This window comes from Clarias gariepinus, chromosome 24, assembly GCF_024256425.1.
Source record: "Clarias gariepinus isolate MV-2021 ecotype Netherlands chromosome 24, CGAR_prim_01v2, whole genome shotgun sequence".
NCBI classification, from domain to species: Eukaryota; Metazoa; Chordata; class Actinopteri; order Siluriformes; family Clariidae; genus Clarias; species Clarias gariepinus.
The window spans coordinates 19,822,691-19,843,650 of NC_071123.1; the positions used below are offsets into that span (position 1 = coordinate 19,822,691).

The 20,960-nt window shown below is 37.1% G+C and overlaps 1 protein-coding gene across 1 annotated transcript in view; it reads right to left on the reverse strand.

Moving 5' to 3' along the window:
* Window positions 1–1,160: 1,160 nt before the first annotated feature.
* LOC128512617 (trichohyalin-like) overlaps window positions 1,161–20,960 on the reverse strand; it is a 179,794-nt gene continuing 159,994 nt past the window's right edge. The window contains exons 3-6 of the mRNA XM_053485970.1: window positions 3,543–4,507; window positions 3,233–3,461; window positions 2,940–3,011; window positions 1,161–2,479 (exon numbers count right to left, since the gene is read on the reverse strand). Coding sequence (XP_053341945.1) covers window positions 1,161–2,479; window positions 2,940–3,011; window positions 3,233–3,461; window positions 3,543–4,507 — 2,585 coding nt within the window. The remainder of the gene's footprint in view (window positions 2,480–2,939; window positions 3,012–3,232; window positions 3,462–3,542; window positions 4,508–20,960) is intronic.

Sequence of the window (20,960 nt, forward strand, 5' to 3'; positions counted from 1 at the left end):
AATCTGTACTTGGATGTAACACTACTGATAGTGCGCATACTGAGGAAAGGCGTTTTTCCACAAACTGCTAAAACTAAATTGTGACATGAATTAAGAATCTTAAATGAACATAAGCTAGATTTGGACAATAAAAGCACCACTTAATTATAAGAGATAAAAACTGTTTTGAAAACAACAATCATGCAAAAATGAAGGATGATTCATTAAGAAATTGTACAAAATATAAACAAAATATCTATTGTTATTGAGATCACAGCACATGAAAGCAATATATGGCTACAACATGGCAGTGTTGATCAGAAATGAAAAAAGACTCTCAAGTTATTTCAAATATGGATTTGCTCAGAGCATCCCACCACAATATATTTTTAAGTTTTTAATGAAACCATTCCAACACAAAACAAGCAAACAAACAAATAATGGACAGAAAACATCTGTAAAACCATCAACACATCTGCACTTACAGTAAGAATCAGTAGGTTCTCTGACACTTTATTCTTTTTTTAAATTCAAATTCAGTACAAATTCTATTTGTCACATACATTCATAAACAGTCATACACAGTATGATATGCAGTGAAATGGTTGTATAACCGCCCATGACCTAACAGTCTGGTGATTGTGCTCCTAGATGTTATAATACTAATTATAGAAGCAACTAGTGTTTTGAGGATGTACGACAACATGAACTGTAAATATAAATAGATATAATGGGCTTCTATATTCACATATTATTTTGTCAAAATTCTAATGTATAAAAAGCATAGAACACATTGAGGCATAATATTATTTCTTATGAGAGAGAGGAAATACATTTACATTCTCCTGATTAAACAAAAGGGTTCTAGCAGACAAGAGCCATGTGGATGTATATTCGTCTGGGTACAGGATATAGAAGGTGTTACCACATAAGACATCAGGAAGCACAGTGAGGGGTCTGTTCTCAGGGCACAGGGATCTTCTTATTAGATTCCTTCTTATTATCCAAATTTTCTGACATGTACTGTACATGGGTGGTCTCCATCTAGACCAATACTTCCATTGTAGTGTTGTAGAGCTGCCTGGAGCAAAAAGGCCAGGGATGATTTATTTATTTTTTGTCCCAGTTTAGTCCTGTCTTTATTTCAGACTGTTTAAGTGTCTGTGGCTTTATAACCTCTGTTATCCAGTGACAAAATAGTCAGTCAATGTCTGAAAGATTCCCTTCGACACTTCTCCTGTTACAGCTGCGCTCTCTGACTCTGAGCTGCTCACAGCTTTCCCATAAACTTCTTTACGTAGACTCTGAGTCTCTGTGAGATCTGAAAGTTTCTGTTCAAGAGTCTCCAGCTCTCTGTTCTTCTCCTCCATCTGTCTGTTGAACTCTTCTTGCATCTTTGTTTTAGAGGCCAAAATGTTTCTCTGGAGTTCAGGCAGGATGATCTTTATGAGGTCCATCCTGACCTCTCCCTCATACACCTCCCTGATCTCCTCCATCTCCTGTTGGTGCCTCTCCTCCATCTCTCTCCTCTCCCTCTCTCTCTTTTCTTTAAGTTTCTTCACCTTTTCTTCCATTTCTGCCCTTCGGTCTACCTCTTGTTTCAGCTCCCTCTTAAGTTCTTTCTTTTTCTCTTCATCTCTCTCTTCTTTCATCTTTCTCTCCAGTTCAGTTGTTCGGTCATTCAGTTGTCTGATGTCTCCTTCATGCTCCTGGATTATTCCTTCCATTTTTCTCAGAGAGTCCTGCACCTCCTTATCTATTTTTTCCTTCACTTCAATTTCCTCCCTCATTCTTTTCTCTTCTCTTTCCCTCAGGATCTTAGTCTCCAACACTCTAATCTGAGCTTCTGTCTCCAGGTAGATCTCACTGCTGTAGAATTTCTCTCTGCTTCCTTCCACCATTTTCTCTATCTTCTCCAGCAGCTCTGAGACCTGAGAACCATCGCCACTCTGCTTAATGTTGAGACAGTGAAACCTGTTCCCACATTTCTCCACCAGTCTCTGGACCTCCTGGTCTCCTGATTGAATAAACTCCTCAATGTTCTTCTTCTGAAGTTCATCAGTGACATTGAATATGATCATGGTGTTTCTCCAACATCTCTCTCCAAAAATATCTTCCATTTTCTCCAGCATCCCTCTCTCCTCCCCTGTAGACTGCTTTACAGGTATGACCAGGAGGAAGGCGTGGGGTCCTGGAGCAGACAAATGGACACAGAGTCCCACGTCATGTCTCAGCTTCTCTAGAGGGAGTCCAGGAGAGAACCAGTCAGGAGTGTCCACCACAGTCACCTTCCTCCCAGCCACCTCCCCCTGTGTGCTCTCACTCTGCTGGGTGGATGTAGATGTAGCTGTAGATGTAGCAGCCTGGTTCCTCTCCTCTCTGCTCAGGATGGTGTTTCCTGCTGCACTCTTCCCAGACCCCGTCCTCCCCAGCAGCACCAGCCTCAGTTCTGCTACAGGAACCGACACTGGAGAATGTGGACTAGACGACTCTCCACCCACTGAAATTTAAGAATAAATAATTTAATACAGAATCATTTACTTACTGCATTGTGGTGATTATGTTGTTCTCTTGTGGTGGACTGTAGGACAATAATGATTAAATCAGGTAAGCCTAAGCCTTTATGTGAAACAAATTTAAATTCCACAACACAAATAGTTTTTTTAAACAGCAATAACATGTGTTGAGCTAGAATTAAACCTTTGTGTTATTGGAAGCCCCACCCATGAGTGATCTTTGCCCTATCACATGACAGAGACCAATCATGGCAGGTGAAGGCTAACATGTGCTTCTATTTCTCATTATTTGTTACTGAGACTGTTTTATGCCAGAGTTACAATATTGATCTTTTCACTGTAATCTAATTAAGTGTCTAAATCTGCTTATTCTGTCTCTTTATAGACATCTACTCCTAAACTAGTGTTGAGTTACACACTGAACAACTAACATTAATCACTTACATGTAGGACGATGTCCATCCGTACTGTTTCTTCTCCTGATTGGTGCTGCTGAGTCCTGAGTCTCTCCACTCACTATGAAACATCAGAACCAGTCAGAATGAGAGAGAAATTCTTCTATAATTAATCACTTTCACTGTTTAAATTACACTTCCTTACAGTAGCTGAAGAGTTGCATCATTAAGTATCATTACAGTATATTTCAGGTTCTTATATATAATTCATTAGGTGAAGATTTAATAGTTGTACTCATAAAAAAAACTTATTTTAATTAATACAAGTAACAAATTACTCACTATTTGGATGTAACCCTCCCTTGCTGTTTCTTCTCCTGATGGGGGCTGATGATTCTGGATCTGTCTGTTCCTGCAGCTGCTTTGTTTTCTCCTCTAGAAGTCTCTCTTTCTCCTGAAGCTGTTTGTCTCGTTCAGTTAGTTTGTTTTTACTGGATTCCAGTTCATTCTTTACACTCTCCAGTTGTCTCTTTTTGTCTTTCAGCTGTGTCTGATTCTCCTCTAATGTCCTCTTTGTTTTACCCAGTTCATCTTTCACCTCTCTGAGCAGTGTGTCCTTCTCTTCCAGTGTTTTATTCTTCATGTTAAGTGCATCAGTTCTCTCATTTAAAAGTTTCTCTTTCTCCTGCAGCTTTTTGTCTCCCTCCTTCAGTTTGGTTTTACTGGTGTCCAGCTCTTTCATTACACTCTCCAGTTGTCTTTCTTTCTCTTTCAACTGAGACTGATTTTCTTTTAACATGTGATTTGTTCTATCTAATTTTTCTCTTACCTCTCTGAGCAGTGTGTCCTTCTCTTCCAGTGTCTTGTCCTTCATCTGAAGCATTTGTTGATTTTCTGTTAGGCATTTGTCTTTCTCCTGAAGCTGTTTGTCTCTCTCCATTAGCTGTCTCTCTCTCTCAGTTAGAAGTCTCTCTCTCTCTCTAAGCTGTTTGTTTTTTTCTGTTAACTCAGTTTTCTGTTGCTCCAGTACGATCATCATCTCCTCTAGTTGTCTCTTCTCATCCTGCAACTCCTGTCCCAGTGTCTCCAGTTTGTTTTTACTGGTTTCCAGCTCTTTATCTGTGTTCTTTAGCTGTGTTTCTTTCTCACTCAGCAGTTTGTTCATATTCTCCAGTTGTGAGATTTTCTCTTTAACTTGTTCAGTAGCATGTTGAAGTTTATTATTAGTTTCCATTAACACTTCGTCTCTCTCAGAAAGAGTCTTCTCATTAGTCTCTAAACGTTCTTTTAGAATCTTCAGCTCTTCGTTTTTCTCATTTAATTCTTTCTCCTTCTCCACAAGTCTGTTGTCCTTTTCCTCCACTTGTATTTGTGTCTCCTGTATCTGTGTGTCTTTCAGTTTCAGTTGTTGATCTCTCTCATGTAGAGCTCTGTCTCTCTCCTCTAGCTCTTTACTCGTCTTCTCTAGTGTTGTATTTGTATCTTTGAGTTGTGCGTCTTTCTCCTCGATGATTTTCTCTCTGTTTCTCAGTTCTGTATCTTTATTCTCTATTTGTCTTTTATAATCCTCCAGCTGTTGGTCTTTATGTTCCAGTGATTTTAATGCTTCCTTCGGGTCTTTAAAATATTAAGCAGGAGAGTGAACTGAATGATTAATGTGATCATAATCAGTCATCAGTTACAGAAGTACAGCTTGTTATGACTAAAGCCAAAATTACAATTTGTAATTATTTATTAGAAAAACTAAAGTGAGAAATTTAATTAATTAGAAACATTGACTGATTGATTTTGTTAAAGTAAAACCAGGGAGGTACTTCACACTCTTACTTATTATAATATCATCACATTTTATATACCTAAATGTAGGTCAGTTTAAAACTGGCTAAATATTTAAGGCTTTAATTTTAATGTCTGTATAATACATGCTTTAGAGCAGGGGTTCTCAACCTTTTGAAATTTAAGGCCCACAATAGAGAAAAAGCATAACATGAAAAAAAGTAAATAAATTAGACTGTAATGTGTTTTGCCACCGTCAGCTGTAACGATTAAAATAAATATTCCATTTCCCACTAGTGAGACACCTGGACTTTCTTGGAAATAAGGAGATCAAGCCTAGGTGGGACGGGTGAGAGGCTGACATGCAGAGTAGCACTCAATGTTGTATTAAGTTTGTTTTGTGCTTTTGATTTCCTGACAGTCACAGTGGAAACTCTGACTGATATAAACAGGTGGTTGTAAAAGGGAACAGAAATGTGATTGTCCATTTTGACTTGGATGGACACTGACTGTCAGGTTGTATTCAGAATAAATCAATGTCAACTTGTTAGAACTGAAGCTTCAGCCTGCTGTCTGCTGATTCATCCATCAGTTCATCTTCCAACACAGTGGACAGAATCATGTCTTCTGAAGCAGAATCCACAGATAAAGGGTCCAAAAACCAAACAATTCTTTGTTGTCTGTCCATTGAAAAGTAAAACTACAAATCATCCCTCCTTGACTCTTCTGTTGCAAAGAATAACTTCTCTTAGTTCTAAAAGGTGATTAAGCTCACGTCCTCTTGAAAGCCATTATATTTCAGTGGTACAAGAACTGCAGATGATCTGCATCTAGTCTTTCACACAGAGCTGCACAACACCTTGAGTTCAGTGCATTTTTATAGATATAGTTCACCATTTCCAAAGACACGTTCATGACTTCATGCAGTTCTGGTGACATCTGCTTTATGTCTAGACTTTCCCTATGTACAGTAAGAGACAGTGTGTCCACTTGGTGTCAGGGGTTCTATCTTGGATCTGTTTTACAAAGCCACGATGTATCCCTGTCATCAACTTAGCTTATTGTCTGTGCAAACACCAGTACAGTATTTCCAATCAAGCCTTTTTTAAGTAAAGAAATCATCAACGTAACTCATAACATTATCTGTAAGCCACTGTTCTTGTGTAAAGCTCTTTGCAAAAAAACAAATCTTTATACAAATTACTGTCCATGTGGAATCTAACAAAAACTAACAATAAAGCAGCGTTGCTAACGTTAGTGAACTTGTCCCCCTGTATGGCAAATTATAGGTGTGTCTTTATTCTTTCCACAAGTTGACATTCAATGTCATCACTCATGAGAACAATTCTTCTGCTCATGGTGTCAGTAGACAGTGGTATGGACTGAATTGTGTTTGCAGTGGGTTCCCCATTAACTCCCTGCACAAATCTTAACCGTTATACAAAACAAGCTCCATCTATATGAGCAGAAACCAAATAACTATCTTTCAACAACGCTTCTGACTGCACTGTTAATATTGTGATGACCTTCTGTTGTGCCAGAAACACGACCGTTTTCATTAGAAAATATTCTTTTGGCTTCCCAACACATCTTGGGTGCTTTGTGTTTAAGTGTCTCTGAGCTTTGATGGTTTTTTAGCTTCATTTGACATGATTTCAGAACATTCAACACACTGCCTGCCACTATAAATACACAATTAATGTATTTAACGTCACTGAATACATTACAGCACATGTCTTGGAGCATTCACTAGCACAGGTTTATCTCCCACATCATAATTTTATTTCAAAAAGTTCCTTTTTTTTGTAACTGTGTCCAAACATTAGCTGGCTAGTGGCAAAACATTTGTCTCTATCTGATGATGTGTCCATCGTCACTCTGATATTCTAATGTAACAGTACAACAGCCACGCCCCACTGGGTGAGAACGCCAGCTTTAGAGCAGGATGTCAAACTCAAATCACACCCAGTACATGTAAGCATTATTTAACATTATTTAACAGCCCATAAAATACAACTATTTATTTTTAAATATATTTTTCTGTTAATTAACATCTATAAAACTAGGTATTAAGTGTAGGATCGAGTCTTAAAAAAAGAAGAACAAAGTAAACAACTGTTTAAAATATCAACTGATAACTTTAGTTATACTGATGCTGTTTTTGTTTTTTGTTTTTTTAGATTTTTTTTGGATTTTTCCGCAACATCAAAAATATCTAACATTAGGAGATTCATGGAGAACTCACACAGGACTGTCTCTGTTAGGAACTGACATGTACTTAGTCTCCTGTCTCTCTCTCATCTTTACTTTTCCCCAGCAGACTGTATTTATTGCTCTGTACACTGGGTGATGTGTTTCAGATGTGTTTCAGGATTTGGCATCAATCACTGAATCCCATTTAAGGTGTGTTTGGACCCAGCGCCTTGAGTTTAAAACGTGTGACTTAGATTAATTCATAGTTACAGATATTAAAAGTTAAGTGTGCATAGTGAATATTACCAAGTTTTTACTCCTCCATAAACACTTTCTGTGTGCTTTCTCTATAATATTTAAATAATGTTTATAATAGAGAATATAATAATAGAGAGTGTGGAAAAAAGTTGTGAGTTTCAGATGCTTACTGGAGATTTCACTATTGAACCTTTTACTGTTCACATGATCAGGTGTGTTTACTTTTGTAGCTCCTTCCACACTCACCAGTCTGTAGAGCCGAGATCTTCATTTTCATTCTCTCATCTTCTGTCCATTTTTTGTTACTCTGTGAAAGAGAATAAATCAGTGTGAAGGTTTTATACCTGACTCCATACTTACTATAACTTAGTTTTTTTTTGCTCCATGATTCATTTTATGTTTAAACAAATTGTTTACAATCATATTAATAATTATGACATCAGTAATCACAGTAAATTGTTAACTGTCATGTTTTCCCTGTGTATTTCTGTTGTGTGTGTTCTGTAGGACTTTCATGTTCATGTTTGTTCCAGACTTCAGTTCCCAGTATGCATTGCACCTCACATGTCAGTCACATGATGTTAATTGTGATCACCTGCACCTTGTTTAGTTTAATTAGTTTGTCTATTTAAAGTCGTGTTTCAAAGTCTTCTGTTTAGAACCTAATGTATTTTGTTTTGTTTGCTTGTATTAGCTTTAGCATTAGCATGATCATTAGCATTAGCCTTTAGTTTGTAGTCGACACACTGTCGTAGTTTACATGTGTTTAATGTATAAAGGAAAAACTTTTTTTATTTAACATATTAATCTGTACTTGCATCCTGCCTGTTAAATGTCATTAACAAACAGCTCAATGTCCATGTTTCTATTCAATGTGTCAGTCGTGTGATAGTTTTTCTGACCATCACTGTGAGCTGTAACCATAGTAACCCATCACTGGGTAATAGACTTATTATAACAATTTAAGATGTTTTTAAGCTGCTAGTATCAGTAAGAGATTTATGAACATTAATAGTTTAGTACAGTTTACTCACCTGAATAACCCAGACGTCTTTTTCTTGAGGATCTGACAAAAAGACAAAGAAAGTTTGATTAGATTCCTAAAAATGCTTTGGTAATTTTTGTAAATGTCTCTGTATTATATGGAATAGTATTAGATATAAACATTCTGTGGCTGTTCTCAGTAAATACGTTTTATCCTGCATTAGTTTGTCTCTCTTCTGTTCCTCTGCTGATTTTGGAAAAGAAATGGCTTTAGCTTTATCATATTAACTCTGTAAGAAACAAATTTACTGAATCACTCACTCACATTCTGTTATAATCTCTTTCATGCACTATTATCTAGCGTGGACTCTCTAACTCACTTCTCTCACAAAGTTATATACAGTACACTACCTGGACAAAAAAGAAAAAAACAGTAAACTTTATGAAAAAATTGATCTGAAAAAAATCATAAACGAACGTGATCAGATATAAAACACTTGGAGAAGTTAAATCATTAAAAAAAATCATCCTCACTAAAATGACTGTCAGAAAACCACTTGTTAATGAGGCTAATCAGAACAAAAATAATCTAATTAAATGTACTGAATGACCAGGTTATTACATCAATACATCATTATTCTTCCCAGATGTCCTGGACATACGCTGGGCTCTGTGAGCATGAGGAAGCATTTATACACAGGAATTATCCACCACATTACACACCATAAGGAAAGCATGTGATCAAATGAAATATTAGTGTGTGTGACTTTTTGTAATATTAGTCAGTCTCAGTAACTTCAAAAAGGAGTTACATATTACTATGAAATTACAATCCAATAAAAACCTTCAGCTTTGTATCTCTCAGTATCAGTGTGTAGGTCAGGTGTGTGTGTGTGTGTGTGTGTGTGTGTGTGTGTGTGTGTGTGTGTAGAACACTAATGACAAACTAAACAACAGCATGATGAATGTTCTGCCAGCGATCACAGTCTGTTGTGTTCACTACACTATGCTCATGATGCTCATATATCTATGTGCTATTGCACTCTGAACACACAGCACAGTCCAATCTATTTCATCTGCACAATAAATATATTATTCATGCAGCATCAACACATCACTATCAGAGAAAAGGAGTTTATACTCACCTTCTTCTGCCCCCTGTAAAAGTAAATAATAGAGAGTGAAGATTTACTGCATGATTACAAATGTCAATTGTTCCATGTGAAAATGTGAAAGTAACTGTTACTCTGGTTAAAATATAGCTGATGTGTGTCTTAATAAAAAAGAGGAAAACTAGACAACAATCAGTCATCACACACAGTAAATCTGTATAATGTAGCATTGTGCTAATATACCGCTAGTTCCCCTTAAGGAACAGAAATATCTTGTGATCATCCTGAATCTCTCAATGACTATCGCCCTGTAGCCCTCACCTCAGTAGTGATGAAGTGCTTTAAACGCCTGGTCAAGGTCTTCATCATTTTTTCATTACCAGACACACTGGACCCACTACAGTTTGCTTACCTTCCAAATCGTTCTACTGATGATGCCATCTCTCATCTCCTCCACACATCATTTACTCTTGCCTTTACTTTACATTACTTACACTTGGACGCTAGAAGGGGGAATTATGTGAAAATGCTCTTCATCGACTACAGTTTTGCATTTAATACCATAATTCCCTCCACACTCACCACCAAGCTGGAGCACCTGGAACTCAGCTCATCTCTGTGTCAGTGGATCTCTCATTTTCTGACTGGCAGACCACAGGCAGTAAGGATGGGCGGACATGTCTCAGCCTCTATCACTCTCAGCACTGGAGGCCCCCAGGGTTGTGTTCTGAGCCCCTGCTGTACTCTTTGTACACATATGACTGTGTGGCCACTACCAGCTCCACCACCATCATAAAGTTTGCTGATGACAACGTCGTGGTGGGCCTGATCTCTGATAACAACGAGACGGCCTACCTGAAGGAGATTAGGAATCTGGAGAACTGGTGCCAGAGGAACAACCTCCTTCTAAACGTCAGTAAGACAAAGGAGTTGATAGTGGACTTCAGCACTAAGCAGGAGAGGACCTACCAAACCCCCGTCATCAATGACAGCCCAGTGAAGAGAGTGGACAGCTTCAAATACCTCGATGTTCACATCACGCAGGACCTGTCATGGTCCTGTCACATCAACACCATGGTGAAAAAGGCCCGGCAGCATCTATACCACCTCAGACGCTTGAGAGACTTCAGACTGCCCTCCAAGGTGCTCAGGAACTTTTACTCCTGCACCATATAAAGGGCATCCTGACAGGAAACATCTTAACCTGGTTCGGGAACAGCACCATGCAGGACAGACGAGCTCTACAGAGAGTGGTGCAATCAGCAGAGCGCATCATCCGCACCAAGCTCCCTGACCTGCACTCGTTCTACAGCTGGACCAAGGCCAGGAAGATCGTGAAGGACCTCAGCCATCTCAACAATGGACTGTTCTCTTTGTTGAAGTCAGGGAAGTGATTCCGCTCCCTGAAGGCCAACACAGAGAGACTGAGGAGGAGCTTCTTCCCGCAGGCGATACGGTCTCTTTATCAGTACACCACACAGTACCGATCCACACATGTGTTTTTTTACACTCACTCTGGACATTCTGGACATTTGTTTACACTAGTGGCTACTGCACAACTACACTTCGTGGTCATTAGTTAAATCACTCAATCACAAGCGACTTTAAATAAATCACTTTAAGCATATTTGCACTGCACAAGACACTTTAAATATGTGGATTGCACAACCCTGGACATGACCAATTCCTTTTTACCATTTATTCTAACTTCATTTCACAAAAATGACATAAATCCATACCTACTTTGTACAGCTGTTTTCTTTTTGTTCTATATTTCTTCTTATATTTTCTATATTGTGTATTTTTGTTGTACAGTTATTTCATTTTAACTTTAATTTTATATTTTTATTTTATTTTTCCTAGTTACATTTACTTGTTATTTTATTTTTCATATTCGTTTTTTATTTATAGTCTTTTATTTTAAGGTCACGAGCAGTTGTCCAAGCATTTCACTGCATATCGTACTGTGTATGACTGTGTATGTGACAAATAAAACTTGAATTTGAATCAACTGTTCCATCCAGAGGAATCCTGAGAAATGTTATATTTTTATTCTTATATGATTCTGTATGAGATTCTGATAGAGTCTGGCAGTGGTGTGTGTTATATGTTACATGATTGTTGTGTCTTTTACTCGACATGGTAAACATCTCTGTCTACATTATTGCAGTGCAGTGGGGTTACACACAGGTGCATTGTGGGAAAGAAGCTGACTGATGGAAGGCAGCCATCTGTGTTTTTATTTGATTCCTGAATCAAAATGTAATAAATTGTGATATGTTAACAAAATATCAGTCTTTCTCATTAGTGTTAGTTCAGTTGTTTACTTACCCCAACAAAAACTGCCATTTGAAACAACAGAGAAAAATTTGATGTTAGATGAAATACAAAGAAAATAACTTTACAGTTACAGTTTGAACTGTCAGTTTACATTTACAGTCACAATAGATGCTAAACAATCTTCACTCAACTACAGTTGTAATGTCTGTGATGTAACATGCATAACAGCAGATAAAAAATGTTTTCATGTTAACTATTAAATATTCATAGAGTGTATTTCTTATTCTAGTTAAACATGTTTCTGATCAAAACACGTTTCTGCATTAAAAACACCATGTGAAGTAAAAACGCTGAGCATCACAATATTATAATTACATTTCTATCTGTATAAAGGAATATACAGAGAAGTTCTGTTGTTTTCCATAAATGTCCATGTCTCCAGTTCACACAATAGTTCTGGTGTGATTTAAATCCATAGTTTTATTTTTATTTCACCCCTTTTATTTTTGTACTTCTTTTATTTACCTTTAAGCTAACTGTTATTTTGCTAAAATAAATATTTTGCTTTTGTCGCTCCATTGCTCACTTAATAAACTGATATTAAGAAAATTTCTGATTGATAAAAAAAAATTATCAAATAAATCACTATTTACTTAGTATTTGTACAAGCTGCTGCTTTTAGGCCCTTGTGCAGGTGTGTATCAGAGTGAAAAACACACTCACTGTTTATTGGACTAAAATAAACTCCACTCCACATTAGCACCCTGTATACTGAACCTCCTACTGAATACTGAGTGTGTGTTTCATGTACTGAGATGAGAAGCACAGATGATGATGTAGAGTTTATACAGAAACACTTACCCCACATCTCTACTGTAATCTCCTCTGTTCTGTCTCCATCAGTGACCTGACACAGGTAATGTCCATCATCTGACTCTGTACAGTCTCTCAGCTGTAAGGAGACGTTTCCTCTCTCCAGCTCCTGAGTGAACAGACTCACTCTGCCCTCGTAACGTCTCCCCTCTGTCACCTGTCTGTTCTTATAGACACAAACACAGTCTGTCTCCTTAAACCACCGGATCTCCATGTTAACAGCACTGATTTCAGGAGACAGACGACACGAGAGAGTCACAGCAGAGTACTCCTCTGTACCACTGGGCCGAATGAGTTTAAACTCATCTGTGTAGGAAACACACACACACACACACACACACACACACACACACACACACACACAGTTAGTTAAAACTGCTATAAATAAAACAGATACATACTGTACCTCTCTGTAAATGTAACTTACTGTTTGCAGTCGCCATCTTTATCTCTTTCTGTCGGTTCAAACTAATAAAATCCTAAACACACACAGAAAGAGAGAGTCATCCTTTTAAACAACTTAACTCACACAAACACACTGTTAGAAAGCACAATTCCACGGTGTATTTGGAGGATTAGTTTAACAGGTTATTGAGTCGTTGGTGACTAACATGTACTTTAGCATGATGCTAACTTCTCTTACCTTTTCTGTTCCTCATATAAACATATCTGCTGCTTTAGCTGAAGTCTGTCCACATTTCCCTGCTCCACTTGTTGATTATTTACCTCATTACAGTAAGCATTAAACCATTTTTTAGCTTTTCACAAACAAACTAAAATATTTCTATCAAGTCTAATGGCTCCGTCACACCTGTTGGTCAAAGTCAGGAACTTTCACTATCATTACAGTCACTGAGAGATCTTTCCCTCCCTCACACCCTGTCCTTGTTCATAGTTCACCTACAGAGTTAATAATTATCTTACACTATGTCCTGTTGTCACTATTACTACCAAAGTAATGCAATTGACACTGTACCTGTGTAGAAATCATGAACAGTGTGTCATGTTTATATTCATGTTTAACTCAGGTGCTGTTGTTAGTTTGACTTTATATCTGTCTGTCTGTCTACAGTAGGGAGAAACAAGTATTCAATTATTCAACATCACTTTTTATTATTAAACACCATTTAATTAAAACCCACTGACACTGATATTAACTAAGCTAACTACACTGCGAAAAATAGAATATTCCAATACATAAAAAAATTAATAAAAGAAATTGATTTATTAATGTACAATTAGATGGAATAACAAGGAAGTATTTTAAACTCACTAATTAATATTTAGAAGCCTTTGTTTGTAGTAACAGCTTTAAATTCTTCCTGAATAAAGACGTTAACCTGATCTTAGTCAGTTCTAGTCTGTTCTAATCTGTGGACTGCACATCTTTTCTATCAGGTTTACGTTTCATGTGATTGTTTTGGGCCCTTTATTATTCTTCTCATGGTACTAATTGACAGTCTTTGGGAATGCACACAGAGACAAGGCGGGAATCGAACCCGGACCCCGGAGGTGCACGGCGGCAGTGCTAAGCTAACGTGTCGCCTGAGAGAAACCAGATGATTTTAATTAACTGGTTCATTTGCCTTTTCTTACTCATATATTTCTATACTTATATTTGTCTCTGTGTCATTCCACTTTATCGCACTTTACCTTTTTATGGATGAAAATATTATTTTGCATTTCTTTAGCTGTGTAATTTTATCTAATTCCATGTGCATATGTGTATTGGAAACATTGCTAATAAAAAATGCTTAAAGCTGTGTTCATGTGTGAACTGTATGTGTTTGTGTTTACGATTTAGCTGGTCCTGATGTATTGCAGTGTTAGAGTGTCACAGTACAGTGTTGTTTTTTGTTTATCTAGAATTAATGTGTGAATTAATGATTCCAGTATTACAGTGTGTGTGTGTGTGTGTGTGTAATTTTTTCTTAGTGTGCTAGTACAATGCTAGTGTCTGTTTGTGGCCTGTTTGTATGGTAGAGAGTGTTTGGGCAGGAATGGTCCTTCCTCATCATCCAGAGCCCCAGTGTGTCTGTGTGTATCACTGCTGCAGGTCAGTCTGAGGTTCCAGTGGAAATGAACAACTGGAACCAGCAGGGTTGGAACTGATGTGGCTGAGCTACAGTGTTACCTGATCATAACTGAATTTATTAGACACACTGCAGATGTTTCCTGGTCCTGAACTGAACATGACGTGTGTAATTAACTCTCAGTGTGGTGTGTTGGAGCAGGTGATGGATCCTGATAGAGAGCTGCAGTGTGGAGCAGCAATAAGAGAGAGAGGATGAGCTGTACAGGAATAAGAGTGTTTCAGTGACCACGCCTACTGCATGGATCTGTTCTGCTGTTACTCATCCACTGATGTACAGAAATAAAGATCCAATATGACTTCTATAATGAGAAAGAAACATTAAGAGCAATTTGTTGCGTTTTGTTACGATGTGGGATTTTTGCCAGCAACAGCAAAATCAAGCCCAAAGTCCTACATGCAGTGTGAACTAACTGTACTGAGGTCAGTGGTAAACTTCTTCTCTCAGTCTGTCTCCAGCTCTCTGTGCTTCTCCTCTGTTTGTCTGCTCAAATTTTCCTGTATCTTTGTTTTTGAGAGCAAAATGTTTCTCTGCCATGACACCACAACATTATAGGAGCAGACAAATGAGTGTCATTCATGATAACTGTGATGATTCACAACATGATTTTTATAGATTTTCCTAGCTTTAGCTGTGATCTAAACATCATCTAAGATAAGTGTGTAAGTAGGAGTCATAGTGATGCAGTCTATTAGTTACACAGATTATGAAGTGAATGGTAGTGAGTTCTGATATTTTACAATCCATGATCACCTTTAAACCAGCGTGTTCATGACAGTGTAAGAAATAACGTCTCCCTCATTATAAAGTAAACACTTTTCAATTTTTATGCTCACATACACTTTAGAAAATAATAAATTATATTGTTACCATATTAGAATGAGATCATTACAGTAAACATGTAAACAATGATTAGTGCTGCAGTCACAAAAACACATTTTCTGAAAAATCAGAACAGAGAATTCAACAGCAATGTGCTTTTCTGTTTCTCATATAAACATATCTGCTGCTTTAGCTGAAGTCTGTCCACATTTCACAGCGGCTCATCTTCATTATTTACCTCATTACTGAGAGAAAGCCCCGCCCCTTCATCTCTGATAACCCCGCCCCCTCTGCTCAGCATTTAGCTTAGATCCTGGGGGAAATATACATTAATAATAATAATAATAATAATAATAATAATAGGATTAACCTAATTCATCTAATGCTCATTTCTTAAGCAGCTCTTTAGTTCTAATGTTAAACTCTACATTTGGCACAGACTGGACTCTGGTTTTATATGTGTACAAAGAAGCATAAACACATGAACAAATATGTTTAGAAACTGAAGATTAAGGAGTACCAGTGACTCTGTATCTGTGCACAAAACATGAACAGTGTGTCATTATAAATGTTTATAATGTTTTAGACTGGAAGTTTATAATGTTTGTCTATCTTTATGTAATGTACTTTGTGTTCGTTTATATATCTACTAAGTAATTCAATTGTTTACCTCCCTCCTCCCCCCTTTAACATTTTCAGTGTGAGTGTTTAGTGTGAGCTCTTGGAGGAAAACCTGTTTCTGTAAATTTTCTTCCCTGTATGTTGTTCTGCCAATGCTGCCCCCTTGTGGACGTTCAGTGACTCTCCATTCTAAAAGACGACTCTCCCTAGTTCTTGGAGCTGTACCATATCTAGCCTCCTCCTCCTTATCACATCTACTTTGTTCTGTATTAAATGCAAATGTGTGTGCACACTCACTACTGCTCAAATGTTTTGGATCACTTTCTAACTGTGATTGAATTAGAAAAAAAAGAATAGAATATTTTTCTAATCTTTGCTGAAGGCGTCCAAAATATGCAATAATCTGTTATGTTGATGCTGTGTAACAGTGTATCAGGAATAATTTGGTCTGTTCTATTAGTGTGCCCTGTTATCATCCACCACAGACCTCACTTCCCGAGCAAACGTGGAATCTTTCACCTAATAACTGGACATCACTGAAGATCTGAACTTAAGAACCTTTAAGAATATTAGAAAACTTTACAAGTTCAACTATGATTATTAATTAAGGATTATTCATGTGTTCCGTTATCATAAAAAAAAGGAAGAAATGACTGCAGGATTAAGCATGTTTATCTCATAATACATTGATTCAATCTGAATTAAATACAATGTTGGAAAAATAGAAGGCTGACAAATGCAACAACAACATTATCATCATCACCAAAAACCCTTTTTTACTGAAGAAGAACATTAATATTTTTAAAATATTTCAACTACTTTCAAGCCTAGGTGTGAATTAGATAAAGACAAATCCATCCTGCACTGTCAGAAAAAAGGTACCGCGGTGGCTTCCTTGGGGAACAAAATATATACTAGTATCCTTAAAGGTCTGCAATTTGTCCTTATAATGCAATTTTGTACCCAAAATGAACAATATGTCAGCTTCAGTGTGGAAAGGGACATTTTTGTACCCTTTGAATCTTTTTTTAAGTAAGCCTACGTATATGCTCAACTAGCGTCAACTAGCATCTAGATGTCAATATAATTTATGTCATATTATGACAACATTTGTTGACATTTGAGTTATTATAATTAGTTATTTCTTTAAACACTAAATGAAATTAGGTATAAGGCAGACTGGCTTGCTTGTGCAGATGTTGTTGTTGTCACTTTAAGAAAATCTTCGCTTGGCCAACGAGTGATTAAGTAAAAGGACACATCACAAGCGTGACCATGTTTTAAACATTAGAGAAGATGTTTGTACGTGGGAGAGTGTCTCTCTCACTTTAAATGAAATGTATTTATCCTAATAAGACACCTGAGAATATGGAGACAACATTTTATTAGTGTTCAAAATTATGGCAAGTAAATGTATGCCTCATTCATACTTGTAGCCGGAGGGCGCTGTCACACTAAAAGTGAGAAACTGATCATTAAAAGAAAAGCTACAAAAACAATTGTTTGGTGCATGCTTCTGTTTAATGGGTAATTGAATGTAATTTCTTTATCTCTTTTTATATTATAGACAATGACGGATGGAGAAACTGTTGAAATTGGACTGCCTGAATCAATGATTTAATTTCTCTTTGATGGATCATTTAAAAAGCAAGAAAAGTTCCATTGATTTGTTCAGCAGATGAAGACAGTGACATTATCACTCAAACCTGTGCCTGTAGAATGCCAGTCATCACCTGGAGCAAGGGAATAATCCTACTCTTAGGAGTCAGCAGCAGTACCACTTGCATTTTTTCTGGTAACCGTGAACAGAACTTTTAAAATGCTCATCATTTTTGATCATACACATAAGTGTGGTACATCATTTTAAATCTGTTAAGTGTCTACTTTTATTGATCCACACTCATAATATTACATCATAAAGCAAGTGTTTTTGTAAAATAAAGTCGTCTTAGTCTCGGACAATATCTTTCTGAAACTAAAATGAACTGAAACTCAGTGAACACTGCACACACTGACATGAGAAATATATCTATAGAAAGTTGTCCATAGAAAGTGTCTACTTTTAAATGAAGCAATTTAAATTAATAAAATAAAAATTCTCAGTTTAAGTAATTCGTATGAATCCAAGGAGAATCACAATCTTTCAGAACAACACTGATACTCCGACAGAAAACAAACTTGCGATTTATGTCACAAGGAGAAATAGAATAAAGGACAGACATAGTCAGGACGCTGCACTTCTTTTTAAAACTTCTTTAAAAGCCAGGGTTGGTGTTAAGTACAAGTATTACAAACTAATGAATGGTATGGAGTCTTTCATGTTAAAGTGGTGTTACAATGATATTATCTGTACTGTATTTGAAGGTGAACTAATTTTTGATTTGTTATTATGTTGAACTTGTTTGTACACTATGTGATACAGTGACTTTCGTTGGTTGAATATTGTTAAATAAAGTTTATTTCTAAAAATCTAAAAAAAAATCTCTCTCTCAGTCTATTATAAGAAATAATTCTTAAGTCTATCACTTACCTGAGAAACCATCTGTACCAAAGCCTTTTTGTTGTTGTTGTGGTAACACAGTACCAGTTTCCTTACCACAGTTTCTCACCACTGCCACTACTGTGTGTGTAACTGTTCTGTGAGTTTGATGTGAGTAACATTTCTCACACTGCCAGAAGTTGTCTTTGTTTATCGTGGCACAAAATCATACCCTGGTGAACATGTCATGTTAGGAAATATCAGACCTCTGACCTCAAGTCACAATAAAAGAGTTCTGTTACGATGTGGGATTTTTGCCAGCAACAGCAAAATCAAGCCCAAAGTCCTACATGCAGTGTGAACTAAACCTGCTGCTGGTTCTGATATATTAAACTCATCACTGTTTCCTGGTAAACTTCTTCCCTCAGTCTGTGAGTCTCTGTGAGCTCTGAATGTGTCTCTGAAGAGTCTCCAGCTCTCTGTGCTTCTCCTCTACAACATCTTCACTATAACATTGTTAGAACAGCCAAAAAAGCTCCATTCATGATAACTGTGATGTTTCACAACAGGGTTTCAGTTCTTGTGTTTGCATCTTCATAGATTTTTCTAGCTTTAGCTGTTGTCTAAACGTCATCAAAGATAATTGTGTAAGTCATAGTGATACAGTCTACTTGTTACACAGATTATGAAATGAATGGTGGTAGGTTCTTATATTTTATAATCCATGATCACCTTCAAACTTCAGACAGTGTAAGAAGTAATGGCTTCCCTATAAACAATTGAGTTTTTTTAATTTTTATGATCACATACACATTAGAAAATAATAAATTATTTTGGTCTAAATTCATCATGGTGCATGCCATAGAAATTTTGGTTATGTGTGCATGTTACTACCGTGTTTGTGTTCTACCATTGTGTGTGCACAAATTGTTCAACCATGCCTTCCAACCAAAACACTAAAAAGCTTTGCACTTCCTTTCATGCATGATTTGAAGATTTTATAGGTTTGAAGTGTGAATGCAATCAAGATCTAGGTTGTGTGCAGTCTATCATACTTATCTTACTTATCACTTAAGGTGATGTCATGAACGTGCAAGGTTTGTCTTCTCTGTAGGTTACTGGGTTTCTGATTTAAAGATTGAGGGTTCGAGCCCCAGCACTGCCAAGTTGCCCCTCCTGAGCCCTTGAGCGAGGCCCTTAACCCTATCTGCTCCAGGGGTGTAGCACCTTTCTCTGGTGCTACGTTACCTACTAATCCATGGGGTTTTATTCTTTGCTTTCTGTATCACTGCAGTGTTTCACACTAGTGGCTCAAGGACTACTACTCACCACAACTACTACTTACACAAGAAAGTACACTGGATGAGATGCTTCGTCAGTAACACTATCTAATCCAGATTGCCCGTATTCATGTGTTGTGTATGTCTGTGCTTTCCTCTTAGGTTAGTCCTACAACATTTTAAGAATTAACATAGTTTACAACATTTTTTATAAAATTTATCTTGACCTTGTTTGCTGTTTGTTCATTTTGTGTTTGCTTGGCCGGGAAGTTGAGGGAGAATGAGACCTACAGATGACTGTAATGTAACCTACTGGATTCCAACCGCCGTTAAACGTTACACTTAGATCGTCCACAAGGGGGCAGCATTGGAGCATGTATAAAGCAGAACAACATTCATGAAAGAAACTTAAACAGCTTTTACTCCGAGAGCTCACACTAAACACTCATACTGTAAATGTTAAAAGGGAAAAAAATTAAGTAAAGAAATGGAATTGATAAGTATATATTTAATATATAAAAAATACATTACATATAGATAGGTAGACGAAATAAAAAAAAAAATCTGCAGTTTAAACATCAGTACACTGAGGAGGTTATATCTACCTTTATAATAACTATATACAGTGGGGACCAAAAGTATTGAAACAAAAGTGAAAATCAATATTTTCATGACATTCTTAAATGTTTAATGACTTTTTGCTTAAGTGTTGTACACCTATCAGTATTTAATATGAAGTCTTTTCTTCTTCAAAACCTGCTGGATCTAAAGTGAATGTGGACAATCAGGCTTCAGAAAGTAAACGTTCTGCCACATATCTGTTTCATCAATTAACTAAAGCAGCTGATTGTAATTAGCACAATTGACTCTTCAACCAGATCGACTTGAAGTAATTAGTGACATCACCTGTTCCCTTTCAAAGGCTACACTCGATGCTGCGTGAAAACGCTATGGGAACATCTTGTCATGTTGCCGGTTGTGAAGCATGTGTGTACCAAACACGCCAAATTTTTGGCTTTTATAACCTCGGTCAGGTGACGTCATCTGATAGGACGCACCTGCAGGTTATAAATAGGAGTGAACCGGAAACATTCCTCAGATTCTTGTCTTCACCTTGTCTAGTTGTGAGCGTGTTGTGTCTAACCAGCAAAAATAAGTGTTTAACTCACCGATAATGGCAGAGTTTAAACGAGATGTCCCTCCGTGTGTATAATCCATATCGGAGGGCGATCTCTACACTTTACTGCTTCGATTAAGTGCTACGCGCGCGCCTCGCATTCCTTAAGAATCTTCGAGCCG